Source organism: Vidua chalybeata, chromosome 1 (genome assembly GCF_026979565.1).
Source record: "Vidua chalybeata isolate OUT-0048 chromosome 1, bVidCha1 merged haplotype, whole genome shotgun sequence".
Taxonomy (NCBI): domain Eukaryota; kingdom Metazoa; phylum Chordata; class Aves; order Passeriformes; family Viduidae; genus Vidua; species Vidua chalybeata.
In genome coordinates this window covers 119,339,778-119,365,473 of record NC_071530.1, presented here as the reverse complement: position 1 = coordinate 119,365,473, position 25,696 = coordinate 119,339,778, and the positions used below count along the sequence as shown (strand labels likewise).

At 38.8% G+C, this 25,696-nt stretch overlaps 1 protein-coding gene and 1 long non-coding RNA gene across 6 annotated transcripts in view; one reads left to right on the top strand and one right to left on the bottom strand.

The window, feature by feature from the left end:
* C1H8orf34 (chromosome 1 C8orf34 homolog) overlaps positions 1 to 22,350 on the bottom strand; it is a 191,223-nt gene extending 168,873 nt beyond the window's left edge. For all 4 annotated transcript variants that reach the window (XM_053958307.1, XM_053958298.1, XM_053958316.1 and 1 more), the window contains exon 1: positions 21,630 to 22,350. In XM_053958307.1, coding sequence (XP_053814282.1) covers positions 21,630 to 21,698 — 69 coding nt within the window. In that variant the 5' untranslated portion in view covers positions 21,699 to 22,350. The remainder of the gene's footprint in view (positions 1 to 21,629) is intronic.
* On the top strand, positions 21,265 to 24,925 carry LOC128796557 (uncharacterized). Of its 2 annotated transcripts, none has more exons than XR_008433836.1 (3): positions 21,265 to 21,662; positions 22,950 to 23,220; positions 23,712 to 24,925. It is a non-coding gene; the product is annotated as an uncharacterized LOC128796557 (long non-coding RNA). The 2 variants fall into 2 exon arrangements; XR_008433835.1 differs by having other exon boundaries at positions 22,836 to 23,220.
* The last annotated feature ends 771 nt before the right edge of the window (positions 24,926 to 25,696 follow it).

Sequence of the window (25,696 nt, the reverse complement as noted above, 5' to 3'; positions counted from 1 at the left end):
AAAGATCAAGGTGATGTGAAATTAGATTCTATGAAAAAGTATCACTTTTTGTACCTACTGTTATACTAAGACCTGAGTGATACAAAGATCTGTGCTGTCCCAGAGAATAATCAGTCCTGTTCTGAGACAGCACTTAGAAAATTTTAAAGAACTGTAGATAGAGGCTATTTTTATTTGGAATAACAAATGTGTTATACCAATCCTGTACACCTAAAGTGGGGAAAAAAATATATAACATTGCTGAAATCCTCATAAACTGAAGAGTGTCAAGTTCAGGAAAAACCTACTTATTTGTGTAATAAGCCTCAAACTAATTTGCCTCAAGCACTCTCAGAAATGCCAAAAGTAAATGCAACTTAAAATGAACACAAAGGCAACTCAGGTTATAAAATCTGCCATTTAAAGAAGACAAAACAATTTACTACAAGTATTCCAGTGCAAAAGGGGAGTAAAGAAACTCTTAGGAATCTACTTCTTAAGCTGCTTCAAGCAAGGTTTGGACGTGGTCTCCAATTTACCACTTTCCGTGGAGTTCCTGAAGTCTGGACAAGGTGCAAAGAACACCTCCTCTCCAAGAACAATAGCTTCAGACATATACTCTGTGTAAATTCACATTCACATGGTGAAGGAGTTATCGCTCTTCCATATCCTTCTGCCTCACACAGTTAGACATCCTAGAAATTGGATCACAGCTCCATGACCTTCACTGCCTTTGCCCTTCTGCCAGTTTCTGCCAAAGGACACAATTACCAGTTTCATCCATTTTCTACCAGTTTCATCAAGGGATACAACTCCATCTGCTCAGCTCTCAACATGTCCTCTTCAAGCTCACATTTCTTTGAGACTTTTGTCATCCCCAGCAAATTGGCAATTACATGGAAATATGCTAGCTGCCTGCATTCAGTTGCTTGGCTATGCCATGAGATGGGAGGGTTGGAGGGGCAAGAAAAACAAAAATAAAGCCAAACCCAAGCCACCCAACAAGAAACAAGCACAAAGCTTCACCAACATTAACTGTACATAGTGAGTGCTCTCCTAATTTTTTAAGTAAAAATACATATTTTTGTGGAGGTGACAAGATATTACAGATTAGGAATGTCAGCTAAAGGGTATTCTCATTCTAGCACCATTCTCTAGCAAAACTAACTTAAACTTCTGATTAAATGATCAAAAGCTTACTTAATGACCTCATCTGTTCCTCAGGTGACATCTTAATAGACAGTAGGAATAACATACTACATGGTACTCTAAATATACTTTCACATGTTTGAAATGTCTCTAAAAAAAGATTACAAAAGTGAATGTATTAAATAAGAAAAATTAAAGTGTACAAGGTACAAAAATAAAATTCCTTTTGGGTTAGCAGCAGTCTGATCTGACTCACAATGTGCTAAGTAGGCACGGTTTCACAAGAAAAAGAAAAGGGAAAAGACCAACTAGTCTCACTGAAGACGCCTCTGCATTAAAAGCAGAACAAAAATGGCACAAGATCATTGAAACTGAGATTCATTTTTTCATTAACAAATCATCAGGTAAGTTTCAACTCTTCATAAAAACAAAAATGCAAGACACCTAAAGATAAGTCTCTTAAAAATATTAATTATACTTTTCACATTTTTAGCTGAAATTTCTAAGTTTTCTACAATTCAGATAAAGCAAGTCTATTGCTCTGTGCACAACATGCCTTATAACAAATAAAAAGCCATGGCAAATTGGGTCTCCATGATGCCAAATAAATTGCTTACTACCCATAATTTCTCTCCTCCTATCTCTTTTCTACTGCTATGTCTTCCTTTCACTCTACGTCCCTTTGTCTTTTCTATCAGTGGACTCCACAGAGTCTCTTCCTCCCAGCTGTGTAACAAGTGAAGAAGCTGTTCAGAAGTCAGTAATTATGAATTCCCTGTGCACCCTTGAGACATACTGGAGCACAGAAAAGGGGCCAAAGGAAACTTCCCTGGTTACTACAGACTAGAGCACTCAGATGAATACATCAGTTTCTGCTGTTTCCCAATTCTATTGCCCCAAATTAGGCTCTGCAGAATGAGAAAGAACAGGAAGGTGATATAAGCTCTTTCAGTTAACAGCTTCATGGATTTTACCTAGTACTGTGCAAACCAGTTCTTCTTTCTTCATACCTTGTAAAGGTATCTTCATATGCTCCTACATTCACTAATTTTATTGAACTATGTTACTAAGACTGTTTTAAAAAAATAACTTGTAGAAGTTCATTTGTGGATATTTCCAAGAGAGATTCATGCACATGTAATAAGGCTGCAAAAGATCTTGAAAAAAACACCAGGTCTAAAGTAATGGTTTAATATATTAATTATTTATAAAGAATATACCAGAATTTATAAACAATATTTTATAAAGAATTCTTTATATCTTTCACTATTGTGCTATCCTGAGGTCCTCCATTAGTTATTCAATGAAGGCTCAAATTTTTATTTCCTTGTAACTTTCCAGGCATTTAATACAAATGAAACAGTCTTCACAGTCTATTAATCATAAGTCCAATTACAAGGAAGTCCTAATTAGCCCTGTCTAAATGTACCTATCAGGTTATTAAGTTAATTAAGAGACATTCTATCTTGCCCTGCAATTCGTAATGGTGACTACACAACAATCATGTGTTAACTGTACAGACTTTTACAGACTATGGCACAGCATTCAAAGATTCTGGCTGTGTATTAATTTAATTTAATCTAATTTAATCATGGATTAAATTAGAAGTTTAAATACAATTAAAAAAAGCAAGTCTTCACAGTGACGTCAGTAGTGACTTTGTCAATAAAGAAGTCATGAGGGGTAAGATGCCTCCCAGCTGACCAGCCAGAGTATGTCCACTCAGGATAAGAAGAATTGCTTTTCTGGTTCCACTGACTTATTGGATATATGCATTGACTACAGTCAAGCTTGGACACTTAGACATCTAAATTTAGACTTGCTAACCCCTTCATACAGGCTATAAGTAAACAAAGAAGATACAAAATTGAGGGAAAATTTGTGGAAGGACAGTAGGTTTAAGAAACTTTTTAATGACTGACACTTTTTTGTTAGAATTCCATTCTGATTACTGCAATAACAAAGCATGGAAACAAAAATAAATAATTTTTAAAAAGTATATTTTAACATTATTCTTACTGACTAAATTAAGAGTCTGAAATTCTTAAATAAGAGCAGAAATGACTGCTTATTATTACAATATTAAATGACTGCTTCTATCAAAAAAAAAGATTAATTTCTATGGAAATAAATGAAAAATACTAGCATCCTTCTTCTGGAAAATAGCCAGGCTTTAAATATTCTTGAGCAATTTTTCATTAAAAGTAGTAGAATCACATTATAAACTATGAACGAAATGGACATGAACATATTTTATGTTCATGAAATGATCATCACAACTCCCTATAAAATAAATTATTCAATCCTACACAAATTTCCACACAAATAAAATTCATATGCCTGTGCCATACTGTTTACTTCAAACTAACCATAGCAGAATAACAGCTGAGAACAAATAGTAGTCCTATTCAGCTTGCTCATGAAAATATTCAGACTTTTACCTGGAACTGACTAAAAAAATTTCAATCAACACATTCTTTTTTCAACACCTCACTGATGCCATTTCAGACATCTATGCAGTTAAATTTAATATCACAAGACTGTAGTACACAACCCACAGAGAAATTACTTTGGACATAGAAGTAAAATGAAAGTACAAAGCTGATATGGTGGCTCTGATGCTTTGGTGCAAACAAAACTCCCCTAAAGGTGGCATTGTTGGGGAAATCTAAGGTATGGGACTAGTGGCACAGGTAACATTTCATAGAATGCGAATAACAGGAGGAAGTCTGGAAACAAACATTGAATAGCTGTCTTTCTTAATTGTTCATCTACTAAATATCTGTACCAATTCAATAAGAAAAGGCCAATTTTGGGGGCTATGTTACTAACCATTTTTAGGGGGACTCTGGAGAGCAGAATGGAAACAGCAGACTGGTTCCACTATAAGTCCTTTGCAGATCAGTTCCCTGACTCAGATGAACTATCTCTATCTGAAATAATTCCAACTCATGCATGTAATACTTGATAAAATATGCATCATTGATCTTACTTAGGAATACGGGGGTCTGGTGGACAATTTCAAAGTTTCACTGAGTAAGTTCATGACACTTTATCAAACTCCACCACACACATTATAACATGCAATATCTATCTGAACCTCTTGCTGCATCTTTTCACTTATTTATCCTTTGAGGTTTTTTTTCCTCTCACAATCTTAGTATTTCAAATATCATTGTCCCTAATCTATTTTACCACTTCTGAGTTCACAAAATAGCTTCAAACACCTTCAATCACCTTCAGAAATATTGAAATATTTCCTTTCTCCCATTCAAGCATTCCAAGAATGCTGTCAAGAGAGAAGTCACTGCTACTAGGTTACTCTAAAACATTAAATAATTCTCAGTAGAAGAAGAAAAGGTTAAAGACATGCTCTCAGAGATGCCACTCATGGCAACAGTTATCATATTTTCTCCCATAGTTTAGTTTTCAAATCACAAAGATTTCCTATGATAGCTTTCTGCAATCCTGCAATTCTGTATCTCTGCATGACAATCTCACACTCATGGAATTATGCCTACCATATCATTATCTTAACTGAGCAAAGATTTATCAAATGAGGGTAGTTCATGTTATTGCAGAAAGACTGTTAGGTTTCCCTGAAGCATAATTCAGAAGCCTTCCTCAGTTTCCATCCACTCTGTCAACTACTGAAATTCTGCCCTCAAGGCATGCACTTCACAGATCAGCCAAAGAAAATGAAAACTGCTGGTTTTCTGAAAGATCTGTAGGATTTACATCAAAATAATACTCATAGATGAAGACTAGGAAAGACTATTATAACCTGGACTTAAATTACAGGCATAAAACAACACTGACTGCACATCACTGCCTTACCTAAAAGCTAACTCAATAGGCTGGAGCTGATCTTTCTCTTATCAGCTGAAGTAATCTCCTTTCAATTTCAAGGTCTAAGTTAAAATCACTTGTTCCACCATGTGCAATGATTCATTACTGCAACTGTTAAAAAAAAATCACATCGTATTTCCAGTTTAAGCTTCAGTGACTTAGCTTCAACCTGTCTCACACGTTTTTGAGGAAGGGTAATGCCAGAAACTGAAGTAGCAGGCATTTTTGTGGCTACCTCTGGTAGGCTGACCCCAACCAGAAGCCAAGCACACACCAGCCACTTATTCATTTCCACCCTCAGTGGGATAGGGAAAAAAATGAAAAGAACAAAATCAAGAAAAATTAATGGGTCAAGATAAAGACAGCTTAATAACCACAGGAAAGAGAGAAGGAAAAAAAACAAAATCAAAGAACAAGTGACACCAAGGCAATCACTCACCACCTCCCACTGCCTTGCCAGTCTGCAAGCAACAGATATTTCAGAACATTTACTCCCCAGGTTTAAATAGTGAGCATGAAAATATATGGTACAGAATATCTCTTTGCCCAGGTTGTGTCAGCTGTTCCAGGCGTGTCCCTTCCCAATCCATACCCCCCCTGCCTGCTTGCTGGTGGGCAGAGAGAACAGAGAAAGGCTTGAGCCTGCGCAATCACTGTTAAGCAACAGCTAAAAGGCTGGTGTACCAACACTGCTTCAGCCACAAATCTGAACTACACCAACATACAGGCTTGCTGTGAAGAAAATCCAGTCCCTGTCAGACCCAGTACAGTACCACTATAGAAAGGGTTATCAAGGGTTTATGAGTGGTGATCAGAAGAAGGCCATATATGAAAAAAACAATTGGTATATTGAGGAGTTGACTCAGCAAAGCCCTTAATCTTAGATATTCTTTATGCCTGAGAAGTAAATAATTACAAAGCCATGGGCATGCTTAAAATGCTTTGATGAATTAGATCACTGCTCTGTGACTTTAGAATTACGAACACTTCCTTCCTTTTTTCTGGAAGCCAACAAAAAAAAAAAAGGCAAATGAATGTTTTGAAGATTGATGGAAATCCTTTCAATTGCATCCCATGGAAAACTTTGATAATACACATTTTAAAAATGTGTGCAGCAACCACCGCACTTCCCAGGTGCTTTTCTTTCTCCTCCCAAACACTCCTCCAGTAACTTTGCATTACTACACCATTAGATTTATTCAAGTTATACAGAAAGATAAATGTGAGATGATGTTTTAAAACGTTCTACTGCCTAGTGTGTATTGTCACAGTTATTAAATATTCTGTGTAACTTCTATGCATTAAGATTACTATAAAAATTGCTTTCATATTTTTTTTAATCTTGACCAAGAATTTTTAAACTATTCACATGGAGCTTCAAATAATAACCAGAAATTACAGTGACACAAAATGGAGAATGTGAGTTACCAGAGCCCAGGGTGGGGAAGTTCTAACATAGAATTAATTATCTTGACTTTAGCTGCCTACATAAATTTGTAAATTTGCTCCAGAAATGTTCACTAAACAAATGTCAAAGAAGTTAATACATGCTCCATCATTAGAAATTACTTAAATCTTGTAATTTGGACATGTTCCTTTAGTACAGCAACTAAATAACTACAAGCAATATGCAATATAATTATAAGTTTTATTCATACACTTTGAATAGATTAATATCTATTCAGATACACATCTTAATTTCCTGTTATTTACCTGTGAGAGATTAACTTGGTCTCAATAAGACTTCATATCAATGTCGTAATCAGCTTTTTAAATAGATCTAAATGTTTAATATGCAACAATACAACAGAGATTTCTCAACTGGAAAGGTCAGAATTTATTGCTGTGGAAAAATCTGGAAATTAATTTTCACCACAGCAAAACACAAAGAGTTTTTTTTATATTTGTAGAATTTATATACTGCGATTGTGCATGAAACTCCTTAAATAATAAGTGCTTTTTACATAGCATTTTAAGAAGACAGAGGTTATTTCACATGTAAGCAGTTGCTTGATTGACTTAAAACTACTTGTATCCTATTTCCCCCCCCCCACAGGAAAGGTCACACTGATTTGCCTGTCACAGGTAACACAAGATGTGCATTATCTTGTCAGGGTAACCACCACTGCAGACTCTCTGCAAGTTCTAAAATCTTTTGAGAACACCTAGTCAAGTTCAGTTTAGTACAACACTACTAATACTCAGTGCTTCTCTAACTGGAAAATCTTTTTACTATTACAAGTAACACTTTTATATTAAGTTATTTCAACTAGTGTCCACTTAAGTATAGATGAAGCTTTTGCTTAATTAACACACTTGAACTTTGCTATTTGAAAAAAAAAAAAAACACAAAAAAAAAAAAAAAAAACCAACCACAGTGAAATTGGAAATAATTGGTCTCTTTATTGCATGAATACAAGAATCTTTTGCTATGCAGAAGCCATCAGTCCACAGATTTAACAAAATTTGATTATAAATGCATTAATTAATAATAGTCTAGTAAATATCTAAATAATCATGTTAACTAATAAAAAAGAAATGTTGACTGATTTGTTTTTACACTCTAGAGATCTTCCTCCATTTTGTGTACTATCATCTATTAAATGTTACCACATGATACTGGCAAGTATTTCATTTCAAAAAGATATCAGTGTACCTGAATCTATCTCCAGCCTCAACCAGGAAGACACCTTAATAATTCCAGTTCAACTGAACGCAAAATCCACTTCTGATAGCTTCCATATGGATCTTTATCATCCATCAGTTAAGCCAAAATACCTCTTGATTGTCCTCATCAGCAACCAAGACGCCAAAGAAAATGCTTCAATTACTTTTTTTTCTCTTAAAATTTTTTGCAAAGTTCTGACAAATTTCTAACATTTTCTGCCATCATGGACTATCTCTTTGTTTCAAGTGAAATTAAAATTGATATTTCTGCTATTTAAGGTGAAGAAATTTCTGAAAATGATGATCCAATCATAATCAGGCTAAAAAAAAACTTAAAAATCAACAATTAGAAACACATAGGGAAAAAAACATGCAGGTGTGTCCATTTTGACCTAAACAGTGCAGCAGGCTTGAAGTATACAGGTTTAGAATGCAGTATGAACTGTGAAGCATCAGGCAGGAGAGATACAGTGGCAAAATTACCCAGAAAAGGAAATGTTAACACATGTAGAGGTATCATGCTCTACATGCCTCCAGCCACTTTCCGAGGTTCCCAAACTGCTTCCCAGCGGCACTGCCAGGTTCACTGCTCTGCCTCAGCCCTGAGAAGTTACAGTCACTGCCTGTCTCCATCTAAAAATGGCAGCAATGTGGGGAACTCCCAGGCTGCCATCTGGGCTTCTCCCAGAAATCAGGCCCTTCACGGTTGGAGTTTCAAAACACACACACCTGGCAATGCTGAGGTCTGAGCCCAGGAGATGACACCACCTACTGAAGATGACCACCATGCTGCCCAGCTGGCTGCTCCTATGAGTGAAAACCTGTGCTTGCAAATCAGGCACCAAGATTACCCTGATGAAAATGCATGGTCCAAGATCCTCTCCACTGATTTACTTGTTCACCTCATTTACTGCCTGTGTACTGCCTTGGAATAAGACTCAAAACTCATCAGGCAAGTCCCTTTTGCAATATGTCAGGACAATTTCTGTATGGTACCTTTCCCTTGCTACAGCCAGAAGATGAAAATACAGTATTAAGGTAATAGAGATTTGCAGCATACAATTTATTTAACTCCATATAGGAAGGACAATATTTTACATTCTATTTGAACACCTTGAAATGTACCCTGAAAAAAGACACAACCGTATTCCCCAGAGGACATGTAAAAATATAAAATGTCAGGCATAATTCAGTAGTCATATTCAGAACAGTACAGATACCTAAATAATATTTAGCTTTGTTCATTTAAGAAATACTATATTTTATTTTAGTCCTGCAGTATGTAATGTCAAAAATTCAATCTAAACATGTGCATCAGGACAGTCCTGCATTAACTTATTTCCACAACCAAAAATCAATTCCCTGTGCCTAGACACAACTACAACATCCTGTGTGGAAATTTTACTTGAATGCTCTTTTTTCACCCAAAGTCACAAAGAAAAAAAAAAAAAAGAAAAAAAAAAGCCTTAACCAGTGCACAAGTGCATTTAGATGTCAAAAACAGAGATCTGATCACCATCAGAAGAGACAAAAGCCTCTCACTCTACTTCTTCCCTCCTTTCCACAATTGTATTGCCCATTGCGAAGCACCATGAGGAAGAACACATCCCCATACAACTTCTGCACAGAGTCACTGGAAAACTTCCTTCAGACAAGACACTTCCTCCTTAGAGGAAGGATGTTCTGTGATCATGCCCAGAAAAGAATTCTTCAGCAAAAGACAACTGATGAGCAGAAGTGAACATATAGTTGAACCATATGAGGAAAAACACCAAACTTTGTTGACCACATACAGTAGGCACATGTTTAACAGAAAAGAGGTCTAATGCCATTATTTGTTTCATTAGAAGTAACTTGCAGTTACTTAAAGTAACTTAAAGTAAGTCCTTAAAATACCCTCACCTAAAGAAGTAATGTGAAAGAACTCACAGTAGCTCTAAAGAGCCGTTGAAAATGGAGAACTGTGTCAATAGCAAGCTGCAAAAAAAAAGGCTCTGAAATGAGAGGATGTCGGACACCACTGTTTGACCTCTGAGTCCAAGGGCTTTGGTTGTACAGGCTTAAGGCTGACACTTCTATCATGCCCACAAATAAAGTAGGTCCGAGATAAGGGGGACAGCTAAATAAATACTAGCTTACATAAGCTGGATACTTTCCACTCTGTAAGTTATATATTATCTAAACTACACATATGATGGCAATATTAAAGCCATTAATACAAAGTGTAATTATGAAATAAGAAAAAAATTATTATCAGTCTCTGTGTACCAAAAACACAAGTTAATGAATATATTTTTCCTGAAAGAAAAAGTAGCAGGAAAAAATTATTTTAAAGACATAAAAAATATGAGTAGTAATAATTATATCATATGGATCAACTTACTGAAGTCACTTTCTAGTCCAACAAGGTAAATTTAACACATACACAGAACTGATATGTTCCTTGAAAGTATCATTTGCACCTAGACTATCTCCTCCATATAAACTGTCACTATGGATTTAGTCACCATGTCCTCACTAGCCTACCAGGGACATAACCTGCAACATCCAGGAGATGTCCTCTGTCTCAGGTTTTCAAACAAAGGACTAAAGGTTTATATTTTACAAGAAAGCTAGAGCCTTAGGTGGATATTTAAAGAGGTACTGCTGTACTAACAATTGGAGACTTTCTGTGGGTAGCAACAGTAATTATTAAGGTCAGATAATTGAAATATAACTAGAACTGGAGTTAGGCCCATCATTTCTCATTAGACACTTCTACCATCAAGACTGCAATGGCTTAGGCAACTAAAAATCACTTAATTTCGAGAAGCTGAAATTTGTGTGATTTTAGATGATGATAGGGTTTTGAAGCTGTAGAGCTATTTTCAATAACAGTCAAAGCATTATTAATCTGATTTTCTAATGCTTTTTTATTTAGAAAACAACGTCTGTGAGTCACTGGTGTACGTTTTTGTTTGTTTCCAAGATTGCAAAGTAACTTCCCAACCTTGACAGTGATTGCCCAATTAAAGCTTCCTGATGAGTTGATTGTTCTTTATTTAATATTATACTAAATCTGCCTGGTTATGAGTGAAGGCCTTCTTCTTGTAAAGCAGGGTCTCATCAACTGCAGCAGGGCTCCCTGTGGGAATACAGCGTGCTCACATGGACTGCACTGCAGCCTTGAGACTTGTCAGAGCTCTGCATTTCCACACTAAGCAGTGGAGAAGGAGGGAGAAATCAATTTTTTCTTGATTGTGTGGCACCAATTAATGGGATTAATAGCACTACCAGGCACTGAGGCAACACAAAGAAAGAAGAGAAAGCAGAAAGACCATAATGAGCTCAGGGCCTTGCTGTGAAAACTCCTAAACCATGTGAAGACCATAGGAGGCAGTGGGGTTTGCAGGTTCTATGCAGACAAACAAGACAAAGGAAGAGGAAACACAAGAACAAAATAATACATAATAATGCAGCAGGACAGCATCAGCAAAAGTAGGAATGTAGCCACATAATTGACTATCATTTTAGTATCCTAACTAGTATATATTTTATGTCCTCTCCTTACTAGTTAACTTTTTTCAGTGTTTAAATGTTAAGTGGATCTTCATTCTGGCCAACTTCATTTTTCTAATCTTTTTTTGTATTATCACAGGGAAACACAGAATAAAATAAATTCTCTTGAGCTTCTTTTTCTCCCCTGCTGTCTTTTTCTTTCAGGTATTCCTCCTTCAGGGAATAAGAAATCAAGATTAAATCTGTTACTCTAGCAACTCTTCTTTTTGTGTTTATCTCTCTGCATTGTTCCTTACTGGTAAGTCTACATCCAGCTTCTGTCTCCAAATAGCTTCACTATTTACACTTTGTATTAGACTACAGGCATTACTATCTAATGGCATTATTCTAAACCATGACACACTTAAGAGGAGCTCTGAAACACCTTTTTTAACTGGTGTTTCTACATCATGCAAAAGTATGTCATCAGCACAATTATGGGTGGTGGTTCATATGGCACACCAGAGGAATTTCTCCATCTGCAAACCTTGGTTTTCTCCACTTCCATTTCCCTGGACATCTCTGTTTTGTCCTCATTACGTAGGAAGGACAAGACTCTTCAGCATCCTGAGGAGGATGAACACCCAGGTTGCACTGGGTGTATTGAGCGTGTCATACATGCAATGGGCATGTACGAACAATGCACGAACACGCAACACCTGCCAAATTTATATGGGATCTCTGTCCAGCACACATGGGATTCTCAGGCCTGTCTCAATGTTTCACAGTGTCTATATGTCTATATTTCAGAGCATGAACATGCACACATACTTCAGTCTGAGAAATCCCAGTACACTCAGTAAAGGAAATTATCCCATCTCGCTTTTCTTCTCCTTCAAGTGAAATAATATCCTTAATTACACAAAAGCCTCCAATTCCATCTCTACAAAACTATCACAGAGTCTGCATCATAAACCTTTTTTCTTCCTAACTGGGCTATGCATAATTGCTTCCAGAGGTTCTCTTCAATGGTCACCTACAGCTGAAACTACCCTTCCTTTTCAGTTTTATGAACCATCTCTCATGTCTCCAGATTCTGTGAACCATCTCTCATGTCTCCAGAAGAGACTGCTTCCACTTATTTCAGCTTCTAGGATGAATTCTGATAACAACAACACAGAGCAGCTTTCCTGCACTAGTGCACCAAAATGAACATGGAACTTACGTTCGTTCAGAATTCCTCTCTTTGATAGAGATACCCAACCAGAGGAATATTTCACAATCACAATCTGTTTACTTCTCCATTCATACAAATGTCAGCAGAGGCACAACACCTGTCAAAATGGAGTGTAGTTCCTTCTTAATGAAGGAGTTCATGGCACAGGAGCTAGTATTAATAGTGGTGCTAAGGACACCTTTAACTCTTTGGCAAATCTATGCCTAAGGAATACATCCAAGATCAAGTACTAGAGGTGTGAGTCAGACACTGCAAAACATCCATACTCTTTACATAATAAGTTATATTTTCCCTGATTTTCTCACTCTTTGGTTATACTCTTAGCAACCACCACCACTAGAACCTTTCTTTTAAAAAAGAAAGTACAGATTCCAGGTAACCACTTGACACTATGGACCAAGATTATAAAAATAAAATAGAAAAGAAAAAGAACATGCTGGAAATATAGCATTAATCTTTTTCATCCCACCCCCTCCCATTTCCTATCCTTTCTCACTCTCACAGTGTATTCGTATGATTTATTTCCTACTAATTTGTTCAGCCATCCTCCCTAATTATTCAATTCCCTCTTCTGCTCCTTCACAGAATCAACTGGGTTCCATGACATTCCCCCAACCTATGGGGAACTGTGCCTTTAAAAGACAAGACCCATAAGAAGCTAACAAGCACACAAGCTTTCCAAATCTCTCATGCCCACCCAGTAGCTTGCTACTGGAGAAAAGCAGTTGTCCTTCCCTCCCTTCACCCTCAGGCCACCTACATTTTCTCTCCCGAGTCAATGACGCATTCCTCATCAGACTACGTGGTGACCCACTGAGCTCAGCCTACTGAACAATTTTCACTTCTTTGTAGACTTCATTTTCTTCTATTTCATATTCCCCAACTGGGTAACGGTAACATGACACAACCACCAGTTCTGGAACAAGGGCAGCAGGAATGTGCAGCCAGAAATGAAGATGAACAGAACCTGCAACAACTGGCTATTAAATCAGCCTCATAACCCATAGTCCTGAACACTAAACCATCAGAGTGTGTGGAGTAAAACACTATGAGAGGAGGAAAGATTCAATTAAAAAGGCTCCAACACAGTTGAAAGACTCAAACTCTCATGATTCCTGCCCCAGAAAGCAGCTCTTACAAAAGCCAACAAAAAAGCTATTGTATAGTAAGTGCATTGTACCAGACACTATAGAGAAATATCGTTTATGAGTAGAGTGATGTCATTTATTGAATATTGTAGGGAGCTGGAAAATGAGGAAGGAGAAAGGATGTTTCACATGAATACATAATTAAAAGTTTCCACTCTCTGAATGAATCTCTAAGATTTTTTTAAGAGGTGGCTAATGTAAAATAGACTTCTATTTATCATGAGTAACGCACATGCATTCTTAATTTTGTATATGCATTTCTCATAACTGTAACACATCTCCTTATAGTGCTACATATATGCCAAAATCTGAAGTGTTTCACTGGAAATTCCATGTTTAAAGCAAAGATAATATTTGAATTTTATTTGAATAAGGGAAGAAAACTGCCCAAATGAACAGAAGAGCAAAACCAGAGGCAACAGAACTACAGCCAAATTATTTTGCCTGAACATTTATAGATGGAACTAAAAATAAACATTCAGTGAAACTGAGTAGACAAAGGAGAATTGACAAAGCACAGCATATGGGACCTAACATAAAAGTTAAGGCCATCAAAAAAGTGTCCATTGCAAGCTTTTTAAAAGGATATTACCCTCTCTGTAAGAGCAGATTTGGGTGTTGGGTTGTCTTAGCAAAGACATAGGTTTGCATTTCAAGTGATCATGCTCTTTACCTGTGTCCAAGGATGAAAATCTTTAATCTTTGTTTCTCAGTGTGCTGCTTTTCATCACCTTTAGTAATGTGTGAGACAGCCCATTGCTTTAATCAGGAGACCAAGGGCTTCCTATCAATTACATTTGAAAGTGCTCTTGCTTTCACTGGTTTCTAACCACATCTTAGGGCTTCAGGCAGAAAAGACTCAACATAGAACCTATCCTTATTTTATACTTCACAGGTCCTATGACATTTCTTAGGAGAAAAAGCGTGCATCTGTGCAAGGGGGATAATACCCAACACAGGAAAGAACACCTAATTTTTGTCTGAGTAATTATGGACACTAAAGTGTTTGGGTAGTATTTGTTCCAAAAGTTGGTGAACATAAAAATGCTTCTAGCCACCTCTTGTAGTCCAGAGGTAAAAAAGTATCTCTATCCTTCCTCACCTATACAAAAACACATATGCTTTCCCAGAAAAATAAAATATCATAAGATTTTAAAAAATATTTTAAAAATCACTGTATGAAAAAAATCCCAAATAATCATTAGACAATTGAAAATGAGAAATTAGTCCCCACTTTTGTATTTGCATAAATAAGACAAATGAAAAGACTCAAGTGAGAATAAAAGATATTGGTAAAAAAAAGAAAGAATATTGATTAGACATTCAAAATAAGAGGCAAATTGTGAAAGAACATGATGTTAAAATACTCTTAAATATTATGTTTCTAAGTCAATGTAAATATTATGTTTCTAGTTTCCATTTACTAAGTAACACTTTTAAAATAAGAAACACTAATAAAAGGTGTCTGTCTAGGTGTTTCTTTTTAGTCAATGCTATGATAAAGCAGATAACTTAAGAAACCCACTTGCTCCAGAACAGTGAAATAGCACATTACGTGTGACAGAAATGCTGGTTAAAGTACTAGCTGTTCCTTTCCCTCCCAGAAGCTCCTAAAAACACAGAAGGCTGAGACTGAGCTGACTCTGGAGTATGGATACTATCTAGCCCACTTGGAAAAGCACAGATAAATAACAGCAAAGAACATATTAGAAAAAATTACAGGCAGAGTTAAAACCATTGAAGTATTTTACTTTATATTTGCCACTTAATATTGATCTGCACCAAAAAGACTGAACTAACCAAAAGAAACAAAACAAAAAACTGAAGAACTTACTTCAATACTGTTAATGTAATCCTAAGCTTTGACAATACTTCATAATGTGATAAAACACGAAGTAATGGGCTTATTTTGATCCAGACTGATTAATTATTAGACAAGTTGCTAGAAAAAATTCAGTATCATATCTGTTTGCTTTACACATTACCATTGAGCAATCAGGCTTTACTGATACACGATGGTGAGAACAACTCAAGTGAGAACTACTTCTCATTTTCCTAGGTATTTTTTGATGCAAGATAGTTATGCCTTCTGCTCCTCCTCTCAAGAAACAAAGTAATTGTCATTTTGAGAGTTTAAAATATTAAAAGTTAACATAATAACAGGATGCTATTATGACACTTTCACCTTATCATTCCGTATTTTAGATACAATTCTTCCAATTTAACTACTACTTGGATTTTTATTTATTTATTTTATTTAATTCTGTTTGTGTCTGTTGCCAAAGAATTTTTTTTTAAAAAGCAATTAAGAAATCAATTAAGAGAGTCTACTTTTCCATTTCAAGCAAGTAATATTTTTGCCACTATGGAAACAAGGCTTATGTGATTACTATCTATGTTCTTGGCCACAGAAGTGCATACCTGTATCTATGATCTCTTTCACTGTCTTATTCCAATATGCTTTTAAAGTCTTCAGCTAACTTCAGACAAATTCCCAGAGGAGTAAACATCACAAAAATGCAACTCCTTTTAAATGCTGAGAGGTTAACTAGTTAACAGGCAGCAAGGTAGTGTAATTTTCCTCATTCAGAAACATTTTTTTCTTAGTCTTAGATTACACAGGAGAGTAGAATTATGACTGCCTCAACCACAGGGAAATTTCTGACATTTGCATCCTGCTGGTCACCACAAAAGCTAAGTAATGAGCATAAAGCCATTGCTTATGGAACTGTTTGTTAATTGAAAAGGGTGTGTCTGTAGTTTTAATTAGAGTCTTTAATTTGTTTTCCCTTAAAGTTATCTAAGGCAACTATGAGAATATATGATGAATTCTCCAAAATGCAAAGGACATTTCTACACCATTTTTCCCTTTGACTTACATTCCCCTTAAGTAAGTCTTTTACATCAGTGCACATCAAAGCTACAATAACATCTTACTGCATCAGGCACCAACAAAAATAAAAATCAGAACTTGATTGTGATTCCCTACCCCCTTCTGTGTAAGACTGCAGCATTTCTAGATCACTGTTGGTTTCCACACATTACTTGAAAACCAGCTAACACTGGCTTCCCTACAAGAGGAACTGCCAGGCTGAAACAACGTCACTGGCTAACCAGTTAGTGCCTAAAATGATCCTTGTGATGTCTAAGTACTGAAAAACTCAGCCTTTCAAAGGCTCCATCTAGCTCCTTGAAATCAAATGCTTCACTAAATACATTTGTGTAATCCATAAAACAGACCCTTTCAAGCTAGCAACAGAATCTAACCCATTAAGTATAATACCAAAATACTCAAAATTTGGAGGTTTTGAGCAACCTCAAAAGAAAACAATTCTTTGAGCTCACCTCTATCATTCAAATTGCAGATATTGCAGCTTGAAACATAATTTTATACTGTGAGAAATTGTGAACTGGTTAATTAAACATTCAAGTTGATAGTGTCTATCTTTGTGTATTTAAGACTCAAGGGTAAACATTGCTTCAGAAGACAGTTCAAAACGCCAAAATTCATCACCAAACTTTGACCAAGTCGGTCATAAGATGCACTATAGATAGTGTTCATCACCAAATAGGCTAAGGTTTAAGTGAAAAATGTAGTTATTTTATTTAAATAATATATACCACTGCATAATATACACCAATAATGCTATTTCATTTAGGGAAAGAAAAACCATCATAGATTTAAAAAAAAGTTTCCCATTTTATTTTCTAGGGTAATTATGTCTCCTAAAGAAAGAAAAATAAAGCTAAGGGTGTTATTATGAAGCCTTTATGTTGTTTGAAATAAAAATTACAGTTCTAATTCCATATTACTTGGAGAAAAAAAATCTTAGGCAACCAGGAGTTTGGCATGTTTACCTTGAGAAGAGTTATTTTGGCTTTTTATAGCTCAAAGAAATTGCAGTTCTTGGGTTTGCATAACAACAATATACCTGCTGGATGCTTTTTTAGCTGCACTTATAGAAATAAAAAAATTCCAAAACACTAAATTCATCTCAGAGCTCTTGAAGATTTATTGCAATCTGTTCTCAAAAGTGCTGATCCAGCCTTCAAATTCACAAAAACTAACTGTCAGGTTGCCCAAATGAGAGCACAACTGGATACTAAAGAGATACACTTGTGCAGAAGAATAGATGTATGGATACAGGCAGCAGGATTATTCATTGAGATTATTAGCACACAAATAGAACTTGTTGGATTGGATGCTTGAAATGCAAAGTGGGTCAATACTTCACTCAGACAGAAATGAGTGGGTGCTGATTCTGAATACTCTGTCCTAGCCAATTTTAGGCACATACCTCCTGTTCACATTTTAGAAAGATGGGAAAAAAAAAAAACAACAGTGAAGCTTCATCACAGAAATAATTCATATTTAGAATTCTTGTTACATTCCAAGTTAATGTGGAAAAAAAAATCTAAAAAAAAAATCTAAAAAAAAATCAGGTAGTGCCATGGTATGTGTTACCACGAAAATCCCAGAAAAGAGGCATTTCTAAAGGGCATTCCTCAAATCTAAACTCGTTGTCTAACCACAGTATTCTCAGATGCCAAGAATCTCTTACAAGTCTAAGCTTTCTGTAAGCTTCTTTCTAAAACCAAAAGAAAAAAGAAAAGAAACCCACAACAAAAACTACACAAAACAGGATAAGGATGCTCATGAAGCCTGACAGAATATAAGGGCTCAGTTTAAGACCTCACTGTCAGCACTAACAACACCTGCATGCCCTGGAGCATTTAGAAGCTGTGTCATAGGTTCACATCGATATTACCTGCAAAAATCTTGGGCACCTGAAAGATGAAATGGCAGAGAAGTAACAGTTTTGAAAAGTCATGACTTGGGGATCTACATTCAAAAGAGAAAATGAGGCTGCAGTATCAAATTTGTTTTGCAACCTGTCAAGTCTCAAAACTGACACAGTCTCAGATGTACACACTAATTCCCACCCACCTTCCTTCCCACCTGTAACCCATAAATAAGAATTTACCTTGTAAAAATGTTTGGAACCAAGTGAATCTGGGCTGAGTAACCATTCATAGCTGAGTGGATAGGGCTTCCTACTATGTGTTAACAGATACTGGTAGTCAGTAGAAGACCAATGCCTGCTGAGTCAGCTTAAGCTCATTAATTCTTTCTCCAGGAGGTTACTCCTCACATTTCTTTACAGAGAAGGAAACAGTTTTCGAACCAAGGAAGAGCCTAAGGTCTTCCTGCATCTCATGTGTCAGCACTTCTCTTGAACACTTCTCTTTCATGCAAATTAGGAATATAATTCCAGTGTCAAACCACACAAAATTTCAGCAAAGATGTTCTTAAGTAGGTACTGCTGGTTAATGAAGTACAAAAATCCCTATCCACTGCAACTGAAGGCCACAAATACAGGACAGCATGGAGAAAAGAGACACAACCAGGATACTGGAACGCAATGACCTACTAGCAAGAGCAACGACTGCTCTTAACTGTAATGCAGGGGAATTGTACTTCACCTTCAGTACACCGCCAACTGTTCCATCCATCAGCATTCTGTGCCTTTGTCTAAAATCAGTGGTGTAAAGTCCCCCCATCACTGATTATTCATTAGGCTAGTATGAAATACAATCTGTTTATGCATCACTATCCCTGCTCTCATCTCAGAAAGCTCTCAGGTCCTCTCTCCATGTCCTTCTTTCCTGTGACTGCCCTCAGCTACCCTGTTTTATTTCATTTATTTCATCTAAAATGTTGACTTGAAGTACATATTGAGCAATTACAGTCACAACCTGCTCAGCAGATAACACTGGAGAAAACTGAACTCAAGTCCACTCTGTTCTGAGTTGGTATTAGAAAATTAGTACTCCTGAGAAAAAAAGATGGCCGTCATCCATGACAACTGACAGTTAATTAGCATCCAAACCAGAAGCAGTGTAAGAAAATGCTAGCTGTTCCTGGATGAAAGACAAAGCACAGATCTCCTTTTGCAACATGTCAGAACTTTTAGACACGTGAAAAAACTGACATATTAGTGACTATATCTGACTGTGAACACATGGTATTCTTGAAACACCACAAAGCACATCTAATAGGAATACTAGTATAAAGTACAAGATTCATCCGTGCATAGTCTTTGATCAATTCCCATCAACTTCAAATACCTGTCTTCCTTTTTCTAAGGACTACAAGATCAAGCACAGGCTGTAGATCTTCAGTAAACTACTGAGAACAAAACGTACATTAAAAAATTAAATCCGTAAGTAGATTTTAAATAGCCAATTAGGAAATAGAGGAGATAAGAATCATGATCATCTTCTTCCCAGTGTAATGGATTAAAATAACTGTAAACAGCTGTAGGAATGCTATACCCCTAGATCTTAAAACCAGTCACTAGTGTGTAAGTAGATTTCACACCAAAATGCCTTCCTGGAATACAGGAGTGCACTAAGAACCTGTACACAGCCTGCACAGTTATGCAAAGAGCCTTTCACAGATTCTTTATATGACAATAAAATTCCTGCATTACAAAGATTAGTGAAATGAGTGGTGATATGTGAAATGCTGAAACAAATACAACTTCTTAATCTTTCTCTCTGCTATTGATAACTAAAACATCCCACAAGAATCCAAATAGAGACAAGCATCTTATACTACAGAGAAACTAGGTTAAAACACAGTGACTCAGAACAGAGATGTCAAGTGGTTCGCTTGAATTTTAATGTGTAAACCTATGGGTTAAGGAAATTTAGAATGAGAGCTGTCAAGGGCCTAACCCTTGAACAACCCCAAAGCACTGAATTCCCACTGAAATAAACAAGCGTCAGTTACATACTTAGATCTAGCAACACAGCTGATTGAACAGAATTTTATTCAGGAATTAAACCACACAAATGTTTCCATTTTTATCAATTCCTTAACTAGAAAAGTCACCTGCTGTTCCCTAGTACCCAGTTACTGTTCCATCAAATGGGGCTTTATTTATTGCAAAATAAAATCATCTAACACCGCTAGCCCTGAACCAGCACAGTGTATGTCAACAGCCTATGCACACAAAAAAATATAGAAACAGACCATCAGTGAACAATTTTCTAACTAAATTTGAACCTTTCTCATGGAGGGTGGCAAAATATACGCTGAAAACCAGGTGTCCACCACACCAGAAAAAAAGAGATTTCATACATAGTAAGCTTGATTGAGAACAAGTTAAATACTGAAAAAAGGAGACTTGTGCCTTGTGATAATACTGCCAGAGTGCTGTGCATAATATATGTGCATTTAGATGTTTAAAATTGCACGAGAAACAGGATGATAAAGTGGCAATAATCACGATTGCTCTAGCACACTTTCAAATTCTAAGTGTTCACAGCTTATGTACTGAAATAGTAAAATATGCACATCTGTGCATCTACAAATCCCTGCAAGTGCATCGCTGTAAGAAAACGTTAAATCTATAGCAAAAACACGGTGTGTGACTGCAGATAAAAATTTCAGAAAACACCATCGACACGGACTTTTCGCAGGACAGACTTCTTTCCGAGTGCTCGGCCGAGGGTGTGTTTCCCGGTGGGAGGCACCCACCTGTCCCTCGCCGCTGGCCGGTCACGGAGGGGCAGCGCCTCGGGGCTCGCCCGCGGGCCGTGCGGAGCCCGGCGCTCAGCGCTACCGCCCCGGAGCCGGCGGGGGTTGGAAGCACCGCCTCCCCTCGCAGCGCACGGCGGGTGCGCGGTCGGTCCGCGGCTCCCCGCGGTCGGACGGCGGGGCCGGGCCGCTGTCCCGCGGCCGCCGGGGCGAGGCGGCAGCGCCGACGGGGGAGGCCTCGGGGACTCGGGCCGCGGGCGGCAGGGCGGAGGGGCACCTGTTTGACGACCCGCGCGCGGGATCGTGCAAAGAAGAGGGCGGCGCGTTCGTGGTGGGGCGAAGAAGCGGGGCACATCTTCGGGATAGCCGGGAAGGGAGGGGCGTGGAGGAGAGACACGAGGGCACACGCGTGCTGCAGGACAGAGTGAGGGGTGCCGGCACTGCTGAAGCAGCGCCTCAAACTCATCCTCGCCCCTACGTTCACCTGGGCTGCGCAGGGGGCCGCCACCATCGTGGGGACACCCCGCCCCCACCGCTGCCCACCGCGGAGGAGCTGGCCGGCAAGCGCGCACCTTACCTCGAAGAGGGGACCGATCTTATTCTTCTCCAGGTAGGCTTGGATCCTCGTCTGCTGGTGAGACGCCATGAAGAGCTCCGGGGGCGGGGGCTTGAGCTTGTCTCCCCCGGCGGCGGCTGCAGCCCCTCCGGCTGCTGGCGGCTCACTCCTCCGCTGCACAAGGGCTGCCACAGCGGGAGAGGGCGGAGGCGCTGCCAAAGTGCCCGGGACGGAGCTAACTCAGGTAACCGGGGGCGGGGGGAAGGAGCCGGGTGCCAGCCGCCCGCTTAGCCGGGCGCGGAGCTGGCTGCCCTCAGGGAGCAGCGAGCGGGCGCTGCCTGGAGCGGAGCATGGTGCAGGGAGGAGAGGAGCTGCAAAAGCGAGCCCGAGCCCGCGCCGCTCCGCGCTGCGTGTGTCTGTCAGTCCGTCTCTGTTTCTATGCCAGGCAGCGCCTTGGTGACGGGAGCGGCCGCGGCTCAGCGCTGCCGCCCTCGCCACAGCGCCGCTGCCGAGGCCGATAGCCGCGGGCTCCTGTCAGCTCCGCGGCCGCCGGCGCCCGTTGACGCCCGGGCTCGGCGCACAAAAGGCGGGAGCGGGGGAAGGGGGAGGAGAGCGGGCGGGAGGCGGGGGCTGCTCTGCCTCCGCCGCTCCCCTGCCCACCCGGCGAGGGGCTTGCCCCCGGTGAAGCCGCAGCCCCCCCCTCCCCACCGGCTTTTGCGGGGCCCCCACCTGGCTCCGGTCCCTCGGGCGGGGGTGAGCGCCGCGGGCCGCCCGGCATGAGGCACCTGAGCGGCACGCGAAAACTTCGGCTGGGGGAAGGTCGCGGAGGAGTGGAACGAGTCGCGCTGCCAGCAGGGAAGGGGGATGCAATGGCTGCAGCCAGGGCTTTTGCTTAAATTCTGTTTAAATTCTCTTTAAATCTTAAAATGCTACCTCTCTTATGATGCCAATGAAATTACCAATTAGGTACAATGTTCATCTTAATGGAATAATTGAAGTAGCTATGCAGGTGCATCCTGGTCGCAGGTAGTGTTGAGTTCCAGCAAGCAGCCAAGGGTGCGATGGAGCAAGTAAGAAATATTAACCCGGCTTCAGAGAGTACTGAGTTAATGGGTGCATTAAAGAATCAGTGTTTATTCTGTCTTCAAGTAATTAGTATCCCACCATTTCTGGAAGCAGGATCATAACCAGCTTTTTTTTTTTCTCTCTCCCTCTCTCTCTATTTAGAGAAGAAAAAAACATGCTTCTTGGGGTTTGACAGTTCTGTTCTTCTGCAATAACTGATTTTGCTGTACTAACGTTAACCTGTTTAGTTAAAAAAATACCTTTTTTTTTAATAAGGATTTTTTAAATACACAAGACAGCTTTCAAGACTATTGGGAACATTCAGCACATCTGCTGAATCGGCTGCCTGTTCCAAATCAAGCAGTGTTCTGCAAATGCAAGAGTACAAGCATCTCCTGATTCAGAACCATTAAAGAAAAGGATTAATTTTGTCTGGAGTCAAAAGAAAGATCCTGAGTTCTGCTCCCATAGCCATTGACTCTTGTTTGACTTCAGAGTCCTCCATACTGACCTAAACCTCAAGCCTCTACCTAGAAGGAGGTCAAGTGTAAGTTGTATTACAAAGAGCCTGCAGTGCATCCTGTAGTGTAAGCAATAGCCTGTAGAATTATTTAATGGTTTGCTGGAATGTGCTCATCCCAGCCTTACTGAGGCAGTATTTGTTTCCATAGTAGTCACTTAAAAATGGCACATTTTTTTTAATTTGGATTCTCAGTGGGTAGTCTTCTAAAATTCATATCAACTCAGAGTTTTAGCGTATCTTCTTCAGCAAAGTATTGCCTGGTACCACCTAAATAATATGGTGCCAAACTAGTTTAATCAGCCTACTGAAGATCATACAGTCATAAGGGTAATTGCCAGTGATGCTGGTTCTCTACAGTGGCTCTAATGATTCCCATCAGATGAGAATGTTTGTAAAATTTCCTAAATCTCAGCAGAACCCAGACTGCTCCAATAAGTAAAAGTCTCCCACTTCGTAAAATGATGCCCCCGCCATGATGCAAAAATGAGAGCATATGTTTCTATAATCCTACACAGCCTGACATCTCAAAGTAGCAGCATGTCCAGACCTGCTGAGATATGGCCATATCAAGACCTGCAAACTGTCACTGCTCTGTGTAGACCAGGAAGAGGACTGAAGAAAAGAAAGAAGACTGTCAGCAATATGAATAGAAAAGAGAATTTATTATAGGAGGTTTTAAAGATAGCATAAATGTCTATGGTTGCATATTGTACAATTAGATAGATGCCAAGATCTCACTGTTAAAACCTCAGAGTTTTGAGAATTTCTGTATTTTGGCTTCTTTTTTCTTTCCTCCCAGTGAATGACAGATTGGTTGAGGTTGAAAGGGACTGGTCCAAACCCCCTGCTACAGCAGACTCACAGCTCGTTGCCCAGCCCTATGTACAGATGACTTTTGAATGTCTGCTAAGGATGCTGCATTTTTTTGGTGTCTGTTGTCATTCTTGCTTCCTTTTTCCCTAGACCATTTTTCCTTCTCTTAATTCTCACCCAGACATATAATCTAGATGTTCCAGTTGGCCTGGGAGACACAGTAGTAGTCTTCCTGTGGCTGGGAAAGCTTCCAAGGCCAAATGCAGAATTAGCTTTCTGAACAGACACATCTTGTAACCCCCACAGCTCCCATGAGAGTTAGTGACAGGTTATCCTTTGATAATGGATTAGATACTTTAGGGGGACAAGAACACAGACAGTTCCTTACCAAGGGCTTCATGCTGCTGTTACCTAGTTGAAGGTCTAGAGCAGTTCCCTGACAGTAAAGCTTTCTGAGTGCTAAAATATGGGAGTTCAGGTGTCTCCTGCAGAGAGCATAGGCTGAGTGACATGGTATAATAGGAAAAGGATCTTCACTGATAGCACTCTTTTCTCTTTTTTTTCCAAGAAAGCACAAAAACTGTTGCTAGGTTTATCATAAGCCACACCAAAATAGCAATCAATAAATACATGTGATTTGCAAATAAGCACAGAAAGCTGGATATGTCCCTGTTGTCCTCTTAGTTGTTAGGAGAAAAACATTTTCAAAATTTAATTAAGATATTCTAAGTTTTTAAAACTGGTATTACTACAGTCTTTTTAAATTAACTTACCAAAGGAAAAAAATCTCTTGGATTAAAATTACTGGTTTAGGCATGCCTGAATTTTTTATTACTTTAAGCAGCTTTTTTGTATGAGCAACTGAACACTAAGTTACTTTACAACCTAAGTAATAAAATATAGTCTGTGTATTGCACTTTGCTGTGGTCCTGTTTCATTTCATGGATATTTTTCTTTCAGGAGCAGTATTCAGCATGCTCATCTACATAGCACTCAGCAGTGAACTGCAAGAACAGAAATGACTGAAAGAATTTGCACATGGGCACCAAAATATGAAGAGTATCCCAATTAAAAATATATTCCCCTCACAAAACAAGATTCCCAAAAAACAAGGAGAAAGAGTCAAAAGAACAGGGCTACTTTTAAGATGCTCGTGACCACACTCTATTCAGTTTTTATCCTGTGTCTGTGATACCTGAGCTGCCTGCTTCTTACCATTGTTATGTTGGTGGGTTTCTTACCCTGCAATCTTTTCTTCAAGAGAACGGTGTGCATTTTTGATAAGTTGTTTCCAGTTTGACTTACTTAGTTCAAGGACTTTGCTAGAGTAGGGACCCATTAAATAATTCCATAGTATTCTACATCATTTCAGTCCTCCCATCCATTTTTCAGTTTTTGAAGTTTGCTACAGTTCCAATGCTTAGCACTGAATTTGCTAAGTTACAGTCTGTTGCAGTACCCATTCATCATTGCCAGAGTTAAGTTACCCAAGCTTCACATGCAAAGGTGTTCTTCAGGAGTCAGAGCTGCCACTGCCTAGCAGAAAAGGAAACTGATGACTTGGCTGGCTGTAGAAGTACTCTGTGGGTCACAAATGCTGAGTGCCAAGTCAACAATTTTTTTCCCTTCTGGCTAAAATTTGATCCATATGCTCTGTATGAAGTTTTTTTTTTGAGATGGCATCTGG